Genomic DNA, 17,497 nt, shown 5'->3' on the forward strand with positions numbered 1-17,497 from the left:
GAAAATCGGCCGCCATCTTGCCCCACGACCGAGTTTAAAGAAGAATGGCTCTAGCGGGTAATGTGACGTCAAATCGAGAACACGAAAGTCTGCATCTCACACATTTTCACTTGTTTGGGAAGATTGTCGTCGATATCGTCCGAAATATGCCGACTAGGTGTGTTGTATGAAGATTGTATGGAGCGCGATACCCTCTTGCAAATTTCGCACGTTGCTACATCTTTCTACAACACACTTAGTCGGCATATTTTCGGACAATTATCGACTACAACCTTCCCAAACAAGTGAAACTGTGTGAAAAGCAGACTTTCGTGTTCTCGATTTGACGTCACATTACCCACTAGAGCCATTCCTCTTTAAACTCGGTCGTGGGGCAAGATGGCGGCCGATTTTCCGTATTTTGACTGGGCATAGAAAATTGAAGATTTGAGCAAATAAAAAAATTTTTGCGCAGAAATACTCAAAAAAATAAGCTTACTTCGTTAAGCGAAAAAAATTTTTTGGGTGTAGGTGCACTTTAAGTTTATGTCACTTCAAATTCACTCTTGTTGAGTTTAAGTCGTTTTCCTCCTTCATTAGGGTTGGTTTGTTTTTCTTTCAGTTTTTCATTGACATTTTTCTCAGATTTCCTTGGAATCCTGAGGTCAAGGAGCTGTGATGTGACCTGAATACTTTCTACAATGCAATTTGGATTGTTGTGTGCACTTTAGTTTGGCTGACAACCTTTCTGTAAACAGCTGTATGCACAGGCCAATAAGCACATCCTTCCTGAACAAGGAGTAGGGTTCTAAACCCTAGATGGGACTCTAGTCCACTGCAGGATTACCCCTCCCCTCTCCAATAGTAATTTGTATTTTAATGGCTCTCCCTGACACTTTGCCATTACCGACTTATAAGATATATATATATTTATTTAAAGTCGTTAATGGAACTCTCGGGCCAACAAAGGTGCACCGCACCAGGAGGATCAATAAAGATTCGCAGTCCAAACCTCACAGCCAACGCGAACGTAGAAAGTTAAAAAATTGCGAGGATGGACAACTTCTGATGTAAAAAATATAAAAAATTTTAATAAAAAACCTTTCCGTCAGAGACCTTCTTCAGTTATTTACAACTTTTGAAATAAAAAAAGAGCATTAAATAGAATCGAAGTACTAGTGATTACGTAATTACAGATAACGACTAATGAACTGGTGCTAATAAACAAAAAACCTAATTACAAAGAAAGCAATGGACAAAATACAAGAAACAAACCCTAAAAACTAAGAGATAAGAATACTAAATATGTTAATACGAGGGGTGTAATCAATTGCAAAGAAGCAATGCAGCGAGCATTAAAAAAGGGAAGGCCCACTTTTTACTACAACTGTAAACCGTAACAAAATCCCAAAACAAGGCCCTTGGAGTCAAAAAGGGGAAATTAGCAACAAAATCCCTGGAGGGGCCCTTAAATGATACTAATCATAATAAGATCCATTGGCAGGGCCTCTGAGTCCAATCCACACCTAAAGGGCTGATATATTTATTTAAGATATATTTATTTTTATTCTATAGATACTGATGAAATACCAGGATTTCTCCTTTTACTAAAAATGATATCTTCACAGCGCACAGTGAAGATAATATTTTATCTTTCGCGTGTGAGGATATTGGTGTGGCCATGGTTACCAACATAATTACCCAATTGCTGTTTCGAAAATGAATACCAAAAGTTGTCCTTTATGTGGAAATTTCATCAGTATCTATATAATAAACAGAACATTACATGGCTGCTTGGGGATACGAATTTTATCTTCTCATGCTGAAAGTATCTCTCACGAATGAGCGCAGCTCACTCGTGAGAGATACTTTCAGCATGAGAAGATAAAATTCGTATCCCCGCGTGGCCATGTAATATCCTCTATATAAAGCACTCATATCCTGAGCTCATGGCGCTTCACAACACTGTGCAGGGGACTTTACCCGACTGCTAAGCAGTTTACAATCAAATAAAGGTGAATCTAATAGATGCCTCCTCCCCCCAATTCTCAGTAAACAGACCAGACCACATCACAGCAATCTCATGAGTGGGTTTTTTAACGTCCCCCCCCCAACCAAATTAACTAATTAATAGATGCAGGAGACAGGACTTACAGTTTATTCGTCCTTATCCGAGAAGACTTGAATGTCTATCCATTTCTTGATGTTATAGAAAGGTAGCACATTCTCCTCAGTTATTTTTAAGACCCTGAGTGTTGGTCTGGCCGGGACTTGAACCCTGGACCTCAAACACAACAGTCTGGCGCTCAACCAATTGAGCTAACCCGGAGGCGGTTAGCTCTCGGTCACCATACTGGCACTCTCTCACCACACTTGGCCTCTCGCACTGTCCCCAGTGGAGAGAGACTGTGTGAGAGAAAATTCTTCAGCCCACCAGCACAACACAGGGGTAAAATTGAGGCCTTTTGATCCACAGTCACAAGAGGTAACCATGGTGACTAGTGCTCTCTCAAAAACAATGATAGACAATGAAATGGCACACATAATTAAAAAGTCTAATTTTGGTTAATGAAAAATTCAGGGGAAAACAACAAATTTTATCAGATAGCTGTGATCTCTTTAATCCTGAGTTACCGGTATTGAAATTGGACTAGAAGTAACTTTCAGTAACTGACCTTTTATAGCTGATCGGTTCTTCACATCTCTTCGTTCCCATGGTGGTTTAGGAATAATACGGCCAGTGCGGTCTGATACTCTAACCTTTTCACCCTTCTCTGTGAATCTATAGGTAATATCTGTGGGTTTTCTATAAAGTTAAGTATTTCTTAGTAAAATATGCTTGTGATAGCAATTTTTATGCCAGGCTCCCTTCATAATAAAGAAATAGATGTTTTTGTTTTGTTATGACTGTGGGATTTAGAAAAAGTTCTGAGAGTCCATTAGAAATCAAACCTTAGAGCTTGGCACTCTGATGCTGCACCACTGTGCAACACAGAACTCTATCTATAGTGAACTAGGCCAATACAAGGTTCATATGTGACACATATCCTGCTTATGGCAGAAAGTGTTGTGTGAGCAAATAGAGGACAAAAGATGGGAAAATTTATCATCTTTCTGACTCTTTATTGCTAGATCAGTATTTTCTACAAGGATATGTAGATCTAAACCTACCAACATAATCTCCACTAATTAATTCATTATCCAAATGTGCTTCATAGAATAGAAATAACATATAAGACAAGTACAAATATCATGCAATAACTGTACTCCAGAAATATCTGCATAATTCACCTACACTGAAATAACAGTTTGGTGTGTTGGAAAATAAATCTCTTATTAAACATTTTGTTGTGTAGTATCTCTGAGTATTTTTACTCGCCGTTTGTACTTTGACTCTCTCTACAGGCCCATCAACATATGGCACAACTCTTAAAAATTCTCTGCGATACCACATAACAAAACATGTAATTAGAAATATGCAATCCCTGTTGCTGTCTGTCAGTTTAGTAATAAATCACAGATGATGTCAGAATGTTCTTACTATATTTGGGCATCTTCTGTGACCATAATGAAATCATTTGTTTTATATAATAAAAAAGCAAAATACTGTTGATGGTGACATCATCCATGCATGTGTCCTCTAATGAATCACAGATAAGAACTGATCAAAATGGTGTACAAACAAGAGTAATGGCCATAACAGCTCACCCATCTGAAGGATCTACAAGAGACACTTCCGACACCCGAAGTGGTGCTTCACTGTTGATAAGTCCTCCATCAAAACCTTTCTGTGGGGCGATGTAACGTTTGTGCTGTCAAGAAATAGACAGAAATGGCTAAAAACAGTCTGTGCTAAAACATAACAAAACCCAAGCTACAATTTAAAACATACAGTATGTACAGTTTTTATTTTGATCAAGTGGAAGCCTTGGAGAATGGTAAGTGATCGTCATTTTGAAGCTTTCCATGAAGACATAATTTCTCCTTGTAATATCAATACAACATAAAACAGACATTAGTATTGAGAATAAAGAAAAATGTCAATTAGGGGATTATTCACGGTGGCCCACAACTGTCACCGCAAAACAAAAGAAGTCATGGCACTTCACACCTTACTCACGGCAAAACAAAATTAACTCACGGCAAAACAAAATTAACTCACGGCAAAACAATTTAACTCACGGCAAAACAAAATTAAGTCACAGCAAAACAAAATTAACTCACGGCAAAACAATTAACTCACGGCAAAACAAAATTAACTCATGGCAAAACAAAATTAACTCACAGCACAACAAAATTAACTCACGGCAAAACAAAATTAACTCACGGCAAAACAAAACTAACTCACGGCAAAACAAAATTAACTCATGGCAAAACAAAATTAACTCACGGCAAAACAAAATTAACTCACGGCAAAACAAACAAAACAAGTTGGTCAGCGGTTGGTCAGCAGTTGCTATTTGCAATTGAAATGGTGTACATGTTGTAGTTCAATTTTATTCTTGGTTCAAATTTTATTTTCCTTTGTTTTAAACTCATCATCATACATTAACATGACCAAGAACAAAGAAAAATAAAATTTGAACAACGTATAAAATTGAACTACAACATATAAAATACTACATGGGTGCTATTTGCAATTGAAATGGTGTAACAATACTACACTGCTCGCTCGGAAACCTCCTTTTTTTGGGCTCATGATCTTTTGCTCCGCGTGTGGTTCGGTACTAGATGAAGAAGCAAACTTTGTAAAGGCTGTGGTAAAGGTACGTTGCTTAATTTAAAGAGATCATATTTGCATTTCTTTTAGTTCCAAGTAACAACTGACTGACTGTTTGCAGGCGTACAGGATTCTCCACCTGTAAAAAAAAAATGGGCCATTCCTGCCACTAGTCTTTCATGCAGTACATTAAAGAAAACATACAGTATTTCTTACATGGTTTATATCAGATCAACTTAAAGTACATAAAAAGAATGAATTACCGTGTTTAATCCTTCAACAAATACCCAGTTCTTGCTTCTAACCACTTCATTGATCTTTCCAATCTTTCCTCTATCTTTCCCAGCAAGAATCATTACCTTGAGAGGGTGAAATTCATTGACCTATTCAGTACACCACCTTAACAATAGTTTATTACCTCAGATTTTGAGATTAAAAATGCTATACGATAGGTTTTCCTTAAGACACCGTGAATGAAGTGATAAGGGGGGGAGGGGTGGGTGGGAAAGGGTGTGGTGACAAGCAACCTCTCACCTCATAAGAATCAGTATCATTCCGAGAGGCTTTAAGCTCTTGGCCCTTGTCCATTAAATATTAGCACCATCTCTGATCGCTCCCAATTTTCTTTGTTACTCTCCTTATAAAATTGTCTTCTCTGTACTAGAAAGGTTAACAATAATTAAATTAGCTTTTTTTCTGTTCCTTCAGAAGGGTAAGTGGAACGCGCTTCATATCTACCGATCGTAAAATTTCCTTTCACCATCTCTTTTTATCGTCAGAAATGGTGTTAATTTAGCTGAAATACTGAATGAACTATAGCTTCTCAGCGAACAAGGCTGCCTCGTTTTACATAATAACATGTGTATTAAGAACCCAACTGGTAGATTTTCTGAATTCGAAATGGGTGATGAACGCATTTATAAATGGTCAATATTTCTTACCGTATCCCCCCTCACTACTTTCCATTCTTTTAAAGGTACAATCGGTTGTCTCTTATTTCCAACACGTATTCTTGGAAAACGTAGCGGCTTTGGGGAAAACCCAAACGGGTTCCAAGGAATAGAAGGCATCACACCCGGTGATCCAAGATGGCACCGGTCTTTGCTAACCGAGGCAAACTGAAACTAGACGTATGACGTAACGACTTTGTGTGACACAGACTAAACGCTATGTCGCATTTATAGACTTCCAGCCGTACTTTAGTCATATGGCCAAAGATGTGGTCAAGATCGACTTAATCTTCATTTTTCAAAGGTGTCTTCTTTATTTGGACCTCTTAAATCCGTTTTCCTTGCGTCTCTTCAAACATTTCCTGAATTACATTTCAAAAGAGACCCAGTAGTCACTGTCACGTAAGCGTTACCAACGTGTCTCAGGCATAACCGTCACGTTTACAGTAAACGGTGTTAAAAATATGAAATATGAAGTTCTAGGGGCATAGAAGAGGGGGGGGGGGGGGCTTTTTAGAAATCGTCTTGAGAGCCAAAACGCGAGTCAATTTTTATAGAAGAGGGGGGGGGATTTGGGAGGGCTCAGACCCCCTACAGTTTCAACTGCTGAACTATTGCAAGCGTCACATAAAATTAGTATGGCAAAATTTTCAGTCTTGTAGTTTTTTCATATTTTTTTCATCAGGATCATGCTAGTTGAAATTATATGTGGTAACACATTTCTCCAGTGGAGGTAGGTGGTTGAACACAGTTTTTAATATCCGTGCTTCTTTCATTAATTTCTCTAAAACCCTTTATCTCTCAGTCACCAAAACTGGCATCAAGCAAGTTAACGACACAAACTTTGTTTTTCGATAGTTCAGCTGACATATGTGCCATTGCCATGATGACATGAATAAATATAACCAGGCCTTTAAAATTGGTTTTGTTTATTTGTAGAAAATCTAGCAATTAGATTTTCTTTATAATTTGCATGCAACGAGCTTGTAATGATACAAGTTAACACCATTCTGCTAACAATTTAACAGAGAGATCTTTAATTATCCCTTGTTGAAGGTTCACTCGCTTATCTAGAATTTCCTTTGTAAAAGTCAAGTTTTTCAATATTCTAGTTACTTATTTCCTAAAAGTATTTCATGCCAAATTTCGTGAAATTCTAATAAGTGGTTCTCAAGAAAAAGGCATATTTCCAAGAAAGAAATTTTCCATTCAATCACAGTTTTTTTACTATGTATGTGCTGCGTTTAACTGGGTTCTTTCAGTAACAATGAAAAAGCTGAGAATTGCCGGGTTCTTCGCACCGTCAACTTTTCTAACATATCTTTGTAATAAAAGATTAAAGCCCTCAATAAACTGTGCCAACTATAGAGAAAAATAGCACAGATAGCGTGGGTACAAGTTGAGTAACTAAAATGACCACTCTATTGATGGCACGTTTATTTTTTGCAATCCTTGTGCGCGTGCTGAATTGCATCAGCAAAAGCATGCGCGAAAACTGTGTTTGGCCACCTTAATTAGTTAAAATTTATAGGTGGGAAGGGGACCCCACACATACACACATCATATGACATAATAACTATAAAGTAATGATTTCTTATTGACAAGAAAGCAAGTTACTTTTAATTTCTATGAATCAAAATTTTCATGAAAAGTCACTTTTCATATATTGATCTAAATATGAGATTGTTGGTAATACTAAATTGAGTTATTCTGAACACAACTATAATTATCATTATGATAAATAAGTTCCATCTTTTCAAGACTAGCCCACATGCAGGAAGTGACTATAAAACAAGTAGATCCCAACATCAGTATGCAAGTTCTCAATACTCTAGGGCGGATCCAGGGGTTGTTCGAGTGGTTCGGTCAAACCCCTTAACTTTTCCCTCAGAACACTGGAAATCATGTTTCAGAAGACCTAATTTTCAAAATCTCTCAGGGGAGCATGCCCTTGGACAATACTCCAAACCCCCCCTTGACTAAATCCTGGATCCCCACCTGATACTGTTCTCTGCACATTTCCTACAGCAGTCACAAGGAGAATTTGTGTAACAATCAAGAGCTTCTTGCATTTGGGATCATTTCCTTTTTTTTTCTCACAACTTTGATGTTTGATTCAGGGTGAAACTAATGGAAGAAACAAAATGCTGATCACTCTTGGTGAGTTTAAGGGTTCATTAATAATCTGCATCTCAACAAGTAATATAAAAATTATGTAATTTTTATTAATTCGAGTTGAAATGCAGAAACATTCTATTATGGCCCCATCTCTGAGTTTGTGATACTACTGACGGTTAACAGGTGGTTTTCACTAAGCAATGATCATTCAGTGTACATCTAAATTCAAGCTGACATACATCAGCAAGTACGGTAATTGTTTGAATAACTAATGCCTACAAAAAACCACAACAAAATGAAACAATAGCAATTATAATCAAAACTATAACAAAGTTTTTGAACATGATTGGTTATCACCAGCCCACCCAGTTTGAGCACTTGTGGGACAGTGTAGGCATCATGCTTGTAATTTGGATCGTGTACAAGTCATACCTGTGTTACTGGACAGTAGCCAACTTAACTGTTGTTGTTGTTGTTGTTTTTTTATGAAAATGTATAACCAATGGCTGGTTTATTTCTCAAATTTTGTCATAGTTTTGTTTACTTGGTGACAGGACTTTGTGTCATCCAGTTCTGTACATAATCATACACCTAATTGACAAATTGGACTCCCGCTTCAGAGTTGCCAATTTTGTTCATCACCCATATGATTACAGACCAAAGTGGACTCCATTCAGTTCTATAACCAATACAAATAATGCATAAAAAGTCTGATTGAATTTACCTTGCATCCTTACAAGTGAAAACCAGGAGTTAACCAATAACAAGGAGAAAGAATACAAATTTACAGAAACATTCAAATATTAACAGCACTTGAATGACAAGTAACTTTCCTGTGATAAGCAATGCCAAAAAAATTAACAAGGTCTATGCCACTGTCTTTGACACAAGTATCTGTATTTTAGGAGTTCTGGCTGTGTTTCAAGAGACTACTACCAAGGACTTTTAAGTAGCATTGAAAAGTTCTAATTGACTGAGAAATTCTTATACACAAAGTTCATTTCTTTGTGCCTCCAGATGCACCAGAAGCTTGTTTCTCTTCTGCTTTCTTCTGTTTTTCTCGCATCATAGCGGCATCCCTAAACAAAAAAACAAAGAGCTTACTGGGGCATATAAATACATTGAACCTCCCTCTAATACAAGGAGAGGCACAAATGTATGAGTTACAAATTGACTACCATTTAATTACACTTAGTTTTACCACATTTACACCATAGGAAAGGGCAAAAATACAGACAGAGAGAGGAGCAATGAAATGGCTATGCTGAGTGATTATAACTTGGTTTCTTTGTTTTCATTTTTTAAGGCTTGACTTTGAAAGAAATGAACTTTTTCAGCTCCTCAGATTTTATGTTGATCAGAAAGAACACTTCGATGGCCTTATTTTTATTGTTTTCATCTTTCATGTGATCAATACAATGCTCAGAGAGGCCTGTAGGAATTATTTCAGAACCTAAAGGCTAAACTACTATGAAATAAAATGACAGTGGAATAGGACATCTTTCAGGTGATGGCTTAATATATAACACAGACAAACATTTTGCAGATTGATTTGCACCTTGGCATCATAATTAATTGCTTGCCAAAGTATTGTTAAAACTAGTCAAAAATGAGAACTGAAGATCGCATCGTACTTCATCGTACGATCAAATTGTACTTCCAGGAGCCTATAAAGACCTCACGCAAGCATCAAATACATAGTTATGTGCGCAAGCTTCATGTCACGTTTTTAACTTTAAATAGCGTATGACAACGATCTTCATTTTTCATGTCACTGATGAAGGCTTACGCATTAGCCGAAACATCTGTTTCAGAAATAACAACAGTCAGAGGCAACTAACTCCATAAAACTCATGACATCTCCTGAATACACTTTTTCCCTTTTAAAAACATGATGTCTATTTTCAAACCTTTCTTTTCTTGCTTTGAGAGCTTCACCACTCTCGCCTCCTTTCTTTTTACCCATCTCTTGTTGTTTCTTCAAGTTTTTAGCACGGGCCAACTCACGCTGGTTTCCACCTGACCAGAAAGATCCCAAAGAAATGTTTCCTCAAACATGCATACATTCATTGACTAACCCTATTTGATGCAATGATCTAAGAGAGAATTCTCCCAACAGATGACCATACATTTACTTGTTACATAATCATAACATTTAAATATTATATCCAAACAATATCCCCTCGTTGATTATATTCTTAATTCTAATCAATCATCTACTAGCCAAGCGTACTAAAATTTTAGGGAGAATTTAAACACTAATCACTCCTGGGAGTCAAAGTATTAACCAAAAAGGGTTGCTCCTAAGTGCATGCTGGGGGGGAGGGGGGAAGATTTTAGAATAACCCCAATAAGGTCTACTCACCCCCTCTGCCCTACATTTTTCATCCACACAATAGACCAGGGACCAGTTGCTCGAAGGCCGATTAGCACAAACCCAGGGTTAAATTTTAATCCAGGTTTCTATATTTCTCTGTTCAAAAGCTGTTTCGGGACAATTTTCCCAATTATTTTTAGAGCACTCAATCATCAAATTCTAGACAAATGGAATTAAACTGAATCCTCTTTAAAAGCTCTCAGATCTGAAATCAAATTTCACACTAATCCTGGGTTATCTTAACCCACCTTGGAACAACCCGGCCCAGTGCTTCACATCACTGGCTGTGCCTTAAAACATTTCATACTGTCCACTGAATTCCATCAGTTAAAAGATAATTACATTTAACGATTGATCAATCTGGCTAGAGAAGTCATCTTAGATGTGAATGCACTCACAACACAACAAAAGCACAGGAAGTTTCTACTCCTTCAAATCATACCTAGAACTATCATCACTGAGAGTTTTTGAAGGAGTTTTATCATCTGCATGTACATGAACATTTAAGTGAAAGATAGCTTTATAGTTCAAATGCATACGAGAACAATCTTTGCAGTGAGCAACACTATTTAAGCAATAGTGAAATTAAGCTCCCAGTTGGCTTGTTAGCACAGTTGGTAGAGCACTGCACTGGCATCGCAGAAGTCATGGGTTCGAATCCCATGCTGGCCTGAATTTGTTTCAGGTCTTAATTTCACTATTACTTAAATAGTGCTGCTCACTGCAAAGATCGTTCTCATATGCGTTTCTGTAACCGCAGTTCATATATATGATTCTCATACATACTTAGCATCTAATAGTTCAGTTAACTTCCCATTATTGGCACAAAAATCAGTAATAGTAGATCGAATTTTTGTGACTGCCACTGCTTGCCAAATACAGTCATTGAACCATTAATTATTTAAACTATTCACTTTTACACGCTCTTTCAGACATCCTTGAACTAAGAAAAAGGTTTCCGAGTTTCAGCTGCATTTGTCACACTGCAAACCCGGTTTACTGTAATACGCTATATTAAAGCACATTTCTTCAAGTCAGCAAGTTTATCGAAACATTGTGAAACATTTGTTGATTTCGATTCCATTTTGTACCAGTTTCAATCATGTGACAATTAGGAGAAAATAATTGATCGCGTGTTAGTTTGCAACCTTTGCTTAATCAGTAACCATGTGATCAGAGATTCTGAAAAGATATCAGTTAGGTGATTAGAGAGAAAAATTGCCGAATAATTTCTGAACAAAGAGCCCTCTTTACGGACCTTGGTAAGCTTCAAGTCGACATGTTATAAATTCTACCCAAAATCGTCAAGTCATTTACCTCAATCCCCACATTCTCACTACGGATATACATAGAAAAAGTACTCACGAGTCATTCTGTGGAAAATCTATGGAGAAGGGAGTGAATCTTGAGGAAAAACCACGAGATTTTTCTAAAGAGGATATCCACGATACGAAAATAATTCCTTGTTGTCTAGAACTTAGTAACCAAGCATTTTGCCCCGTGATCCCTTGCTGCAAAAGTGACCAGTTAACGCAGGATAACCAAGCTACCATATTTCACGAAGAGGCCGACGGTCGAAGTGACCAACAAGTCACATTTAGGGGAAGTTGAGAGAGCAGACGAATACTTGATACGCACGCTTTAATCAGCGTGCACTAGTTCAGTCGAATCCTTGGGTAGAGCAAACGACTATCCCAAAACTGAAGCAATGATCCAGAATAATTAACTTCTCTAGTCATGCGCATGAAAAAAGAGCAGGTGTAATGGGGCTCTTGATTAGAGTCAGTAATGTTCCCTTTAATGACTCTGAGGGGATTTATGGAATTTTCTGTTATTTTTGTCTAGAGCATTATCTGTATCAATTAGAGTGGCACAGATACATTTTCCAGAAAAGATTAAACTTTTCATCGAATTTACTGCTACTATAACGTATTTGGTACAATCAAAAGTAATCACGTGGGTCAATTATTTCTCGGGGATTATTGTCTTTTTTTTTCTTAGGGTCATAACGATTTGAGTTGCCAGCCAGAGGAGCAGTTAGTTAGTTAGTCAGGCAGATTTCTCAGCAGATCAAATTTTCGTTGATGGTTTCTAAGTCAAGTCTGTAAAGAGAACTTTTGAACTCAAATCAGTCACTTTCTTGAATCGGCTTTAAAGGGACTAGCCATGCATTAATAAAGTTTTTGAAAAGAAAATAGATTTGATCAGAGGACTCAGCAAGTTAATTGCAGTAAAATGTATTCTATTTCAGGTATTGTAAATAGTTTTTGTCTAAATGTCTACCCCACCATTTCCTTTGCTGTAATCAACGAGACGTTCATATCTACAGTGATAATAAAAAGCAGCTAATCCTGTCAATGACTGAAATCGCCTGTTATTCCCCTCCCCCACCCCCCCCGAGATGCTTAGTTCCCCAAGCAACTCGATTCTAATAGCCAGTCCTTCTTCGATTATTGGACTGAATCACACATCATGGCTGAAAACCAAGAATGATTCTGCTCTAGAATTTCTTGAAAAAGGGAAAAACATAAATAAATAAATAAATCCCAAACAATTACGGCCGGTTCTAAAAGTTTTTAATTTCTCGCGTTGGTACAAGCTTTTTCGTAACCGCACGAATCCAAGGGAAAATCATTTTCAAATCCTACTCTTTACGTCCCCGTAGCGTATTAGTCCAAATGCTTTGATTCGAGAGGGCCCTTATATTTCTGTTGAACTTATCAATTTAAGCAATGGTTGTGACTTTTAAACCAAATCGATTTCACAGTATTTAAGAATTGAAGTATTTTATTTTTAATGTTTTGAAAGCTGCATGAGGTTTGAGAGAGCGCACTGCTGTACTCAATACAACCTCGTTTCCAGGGCCTTTTCCCTGAAAAGGCGGTGGGAACAAGTTGTACCCAATAACTCCTACCTAAAAAAGCATTTGCCATCGACAAATAAGGTACGAAGGAGGTCATTGTTGCGTTTTTAACATTAGGTCCACGACAATAAAGGAGATGGTCACTAACTAAAGAAGCTCTTGATTATTAGACTACTGCAACGGTCTTCTATATGGTAAACCCGCTGTTCATCTTGGCAAGCTGCAACGCCTACAAAACGCGGCAGCTCGACTGGTAGGCACTGTATCCAGGTATGATCATATCACACCGTCCCTGATCAACCTGCACTGGCTTCCGGTCAACCACAGAATGGAATTCAAGATAGCAATGTTAGTTCACAAATGTATCTACGGCGTCGCACCACAATATCTCTCAGACTTGATAAAAATCAAAGTGAGTTAGCGGTATCAGTTGAGATCACACCGGGGCATACTCCTAATCGATAACACCTACAGAACAAAAAAGACACTCGGGGATAGGGCGTTCGAACATGCTGCGCCCAAAGAATGGAACCGACTACCTCTGGAAATTAGACAGTGTCAATCGTTGGATACTTTAAAGTTTTACTAAAAACACATCTTTTTAATTTAGCTTTCTATTAGTTCTTTTATTAATTCATATTTTACCTTTATTGTTTTTCCGAAAAATTGTAAATTATTATTATTACTATCATTATTAGGATTAGCCTCATTGCTGTAAGATTTTTAATGTTGTAATGCGCATTCGATCATATCTTTTATTGCATGTTAGACTGCGCAATATAAGATTTAAACATTATTATTATTATTATTATTATTATTATTAAACAAATTCTCCTCGTCAACACCTTATAGGAAATATATGGTGAACAGTATGGGGAATATGCATACTGATGAAGGAGTGTAATCAGTCATCCTGGCAATTCTGACTCGTTGGTAGCACAAATAGATCTAAGATGGTGCACATTTTGATGAAGATAAAACATATCCTTGGTAGGAACGCCGCCGATGACACAAAAATAAAGATCTTTGCATTCAGTCAGCATGGTGGTGTAGGCGATGTCGAAACGGGGACTGTGGTCGGACACTGCAATGTCAAGCTTCTTCGCCATTACACCAAGGAAGACGTCATCAATATGAATCAATTTCATCTACAAAACGTATCGAAAAAAGACAAAACGTTAGATTTAAAAATATGCAACATGCGAACTAAAGAAGTAAACTTTAAGAGAGGGGGGGTGGGGGGGTCCAAACTTTCATTTCCAAAACACAGATTTTCTCTTTAAAAAAGCTATAGCTTTAAACGAAATAGAAATATTCTTTATGTCTGAAAGGAGGAAGGAAGAAAAAGAAACAGCGGTGGTCGACTGAGTGAGGTTGGGCCGGACGGGAAAATCTCTCTCCTCAATCTGCACGTCATAACCACAAGCTAAACAGTTTCCCGTCTGGCACTTCGGTCTTGGTCAATAAGGACATAGTTCTCTCCGTTACTAATCCTCAAGTATATTCATTTTTTTACACTTATTTCATTAATTCGTCTCCGAAAAAAAAAAAATACATAGTAGAAAAATTATTTAGAATAAGCCTGTTTTGTGACGAAGGAGAGAAACAGCTTGACTCCATCACTCTTTTGTGCCGGCTCTCGTCGTACTTAGAAACTCATACTTGTTATTTCTACGCGGTGTCAACAACAGCACAGAGAAATTATGAAAATTATGGGAGAATTCTAGATTACCTCCGAAGCAGTGTGCACTATTTTTTCAGCAACATCCCGCGAGAGGACGACACCAACCCCTGACACATAACTTGGAAGAAGATCATCGGACCATTGGTCTTCTGGAATGAAGTAAGGACTTAGAGGATTTCTAATCACCTTCACTCCACCAGAAGACAATGTGTGGTGATACCCTGTATACAAACCTTCCTTATACTTTGAGTCATTGCCTAATGAATGCAGCCATCTGATGGTCTCTTGAACGTTAACGAAAGACTCCGCGTTGACTCTTAATATGTACTGCGGGTCACATATCGTGGTGGCCCATTTCAGCCCCAGAAGGGTTTTCACCGTGTGGAGCTCATTTATTTGCGCATAAGTGTCCATGAAATTACCACGTATGATATCGTCGTAACGTTGCGATTCCTCTTCGACTCTTTCGTCGTTTATTTCGTCGCTTCCGATCACGAAATAAGCTTGAAACTGTTCATAAAGGGAGTTAGAGTTATACCGTTTCACTTCCGTGATTTTTGTCCCCCAAGAAGATCTCACAACCTTTCGCGCTTCAAAATCCTTGCTGGAGCAAACAACAATTATTACGAGAAACGCGTCTTTATTACAAGTGGAAGGAGTAAGAATTACCGCTGTTCTGTTTAATAACGGTGGGTAGGGGGGTAAGGTTGGTTTTAAAGCTGTAGTGACTGGCTGACGATTTTCTGGCGGGTGGAAAAGTTCCGGTTGAATTGTTTCTGGGTCGAAGATTGGCAGAGATGTTTCGTCTAGCACAGCTTCCAATGCTTCTTCATTCGTTTCTCGTCTTACGGGTAAATCTTGGTATGAACATAAAAAACGGGTAAGAACGCATCCAAGGGCAAAAGATACAACAGCAATCGCACGTGATCTGCTTCCCCTGAATTGCATCTCTTTGGTCCTCGACGTAATGTAGAAAACAATTTTCTGCATGAGGTTCTGAGTATTTCGTGAGGAGATCGCTAAAAACAATTTGCTTAAAATTCTTTGATAAACGTTTTCTATCGTGTGGCTATGTCTTCCGAAGAGAGCATCGAACAGACTGTGATGTTTTTGATTTAAGTACGCGTAACGATCGTAATCGTTGTTCGCAAAATGCATAAAATGGCATAAAAAGCAAGGAATTGTTTAGGTTGCCTTGAAAACGCCAGGCTCCTTGATAGGAATGTAGGTCGTTTAATTCAATAGAAAATATTCTTTAGACCAGAAGTTTACATTTCCTATCACACTTCGACGGGAGTGTTCGCCGAATAGTGAGCAATGGATGTTAAGAGTGAATGAGAAGTGTATATTTTATATTTGGGTTTAAAAACTAAGTAATATTAAATAAAAGGGTCATGCCAGTGGAAACTGTTTATAAGACTGACTTCTTTTTAAAAGCTCCCAAGAACATTTTAGGCAAGGAGTTTCATAGACAGTTCTAACAACTTGTGCTTACAGATCGGTCAGTGTGAGTCAGTCCTCTAGTTTGTTTTACTGAACTTCTTGACTACCTAATGCATATGACAAATGTCTTACCCTTTTGGGGAAGGTTCTAAAAGATTTCTCTGAGATTTTTTTTTCGATGGGCTCCAGTTCGCTATGTTCTTCGGGCTTATTACTTACTTACTTGTTACTGGTTGATACTGCTTCGCAAAAGGAAGTATTTTTCCTATAATCTACTACGTACCTTTGCTCGCACGCGATTGATCGCATCAGGTGATCTAATTTTCCTCAGCTAAAACTGGGATACCTAAGCATATCATGACCCTAAGTGATATTCGGCCATATTCCCTAATTTTCAAACTTTTCATCTTCAACGATTAAAGAAGTCGCTTGAGATTTAATTTAAAACGTTTAACTTTTGGTTTACCAAAGTTCTGAGCCAAACAAAACACCATTAACTACGAAAGTCTCTTGATTTGTCGTTTACTGTTTTTCAAATGAATTGGTGTGAGTTTTACTTTCGGTGTAAGCTGTAAATTATTGACCTGGGTATCCAGCTGATTTACCAGATTTTATGCTTTAACTAATAGGCGACCCCTTCACTTAATTACTGGTTTGTAAGTTTCTCTATAGCCCTTCTAGGCCAAGACAACTTGGTTATTACAGCCATACGACAGTTTGAGGGCTTATTCCCTTGCTTTGCCACGAGGTCTGGGCACGAGATTACTGACTGTTTCAGCCTCAGCCGCTTTCCCACGGAAAGAAATGCTGACGAACCAAAGAAAGGAGTTGATAATGATAGAGTGGTTTTGGGGCAGTCCCATATTACAGTACCAATACCTTGAGCCGGCTGACGAGTCTAAAGGTCGAGGACATGATGTACACGAAATCAATGCTAACCGGGCACGATATCCGACAACGTGAACTCGCAATTGGTTGTTTTTAAATGTTTTATTCATGATAGATTTTTTTTATAAATCTCGCCAGGGTCAGTAATTCTCTTATGTCACTCCAACCTTTTCGTTTTTGTGTTCTTGGTTCCTTAATTTTGACACCAGACATTCCATATACAGTTCCATATGAAATAAAAATGTAATTTGCGATATTAGTCCTCTTGAAGCTTTACAGAATATAAACTGAATCAAGCAACAAACAGAAACGTCACTGCCTGAGTGTAGCGGAGTGGTGAACAATGAAAACAAATTAGCCGAGCGAAGCGAAAATTGAAGATTTTGTGGTGTAGTCTAGAATAATCCGAACTGACGACGGCAACACGAAGTCGTTTGCTTTGTCTTTTAATTCATGAGATAATACAGGAAATTGC

General features: G+C 37.8%; 3 protein-coding genes across 4 annotated transcripts in view; all 3 read right to left on the minus strand.

Annotated features, from left to right (window-relative positions):
* LOC111341940 (large ribosomal subunit protein uL24m) overlaps nucleotides 1-5,816 on the minus strand; it is a 7,585-nt gene extending 1,769 nt beyond the window's left edge. The window contains exons 1-5 of one of the 2 annotated variants that reach the window (XM_088757349.1): nucleotides 5,641-5,780; nucleotides 5,234-5,359; nucleotides 4,963-5,058; nucleotides 3,688-3,791; nucleotides 2,655-2,785 (exon numbers count right to left, since the gene is read on the minus strand). In XM_088757349.1, the coding sequence (XP_088613475.1) occupies nucleotides 2,655-2,785; nucleotides 3,688-3,791; nucleotides 4,963-5,058; nucleotides 5,234-5,287 (385 nt within the window). In that variant the 5' untranslated portion in view covers nucleotides 5,288-5,359; nucleotides 5,641-5,780. Of the gene's footprint in view, nucleotides 1-2,654; nucleotides 2,786-3,687; nucleotides 3,792-4,962; nucleotides 5,059-5,233; nucleotides 5,360-5,640 lie in introns of both variants that reach the window. The other variant, XM_088757348.1, reaches the window with a different exon arrangement.
* Nucleotides 5,817-7,849: 2,033 nt separating this feature from the next.
* Nucleotides 7,850-11,666, minus strand: LOC148732272 (small EDRK-rich factor 2-like). Its single transcript, XM_088758474.1, has 3 exons — nucleotides 11,510-11,666; nucleotides 9,678-9,786; nucleotides 7,850-8,846 (listed from the first exon to the last, which is right to left on the minus strand). The coding sequence occupies exons 1-3, from the start codon at nucleotides 11,514-11,516 to the stop codon at nucleotides 8,765-8,767; spliced, it is 198 nt and encodes a 65-aa protein (XP_088614600.1). The 5' UTR covers nucleotides 11,517-11,666; the 3' UTR covers nucleotides 7,850-8,764.
* A 1,757-nt stretch (nucleotides 11,667-13,423) lies between these two features.
* Nucleotides 13,424-15,863, minus strand: LOC111341928 (UDP-GalNAc:beta-1,3-N-acetylgalactosaminyltransferase 1). Its single transcript, XM_022948975.2, has 2 exons — nucleotides 14,740-15,863; nucleotides 13,424-14,155 (listed from the first exon to the last, which is right to left on the minus strand). The coding sequence occupies exons 1-2, from the start codon at nucleotides 15,847-15,849 to the stop codon at nucleotides 13,916-13,918; spliced, it is 1,350 nt and encodes a 449-aa protein (XP_022804710.2). The 5' UTR covers nucleotides 15,850-15,863; the 3' UTR covers nucleotides 13,424-13,915.
* Nucleotides 15,864-17,497: the final 1,634 nt, after the last annotated feature.

This window comes from Stylophora pistillata, chromosome 4 (assembly GCF_964205215.1).
Source record: "Stylophora pistillata chromosome 4, jaStyPist1.2, whole genome shotgun sequence".
NCBI lineage: Eukaryota > Metazoa > Cnidaria > Anthozoa > Scleractinia > Pocilloporidae > Stylophora > Stylophora pistillata.

What these genes read in the sequence shown, in the direction of transcription:
- LOC148732272 (XM_088758474.1), bottom strand. An exon ending in CTCAAAGCAAGAAAAGAAAG is followed by an intron (nt 8,847 to 9,677) that starts GTTTGAAAATAG and finishes TTTTTTGTTTAG; the next exon opens with GGATGCCGCTATGATGCGAG.
- LOC111341928 (XM_022948975.2), bottom strand. Translation starts at nt 15,849, where the DNA reads ATGCATTTTGCGAACAACGATTACGATCGTTACGCGTACTTAAATCAA. An exon ending in TAGTGCACACTGCTTCGGAG is followed by an intron (nt 14,156 to 14,739) that starts GTAATCTAGAAT and finishes TACGTTTTGTAG; the next exon opens with ATGAAATTGATTCATATTGA.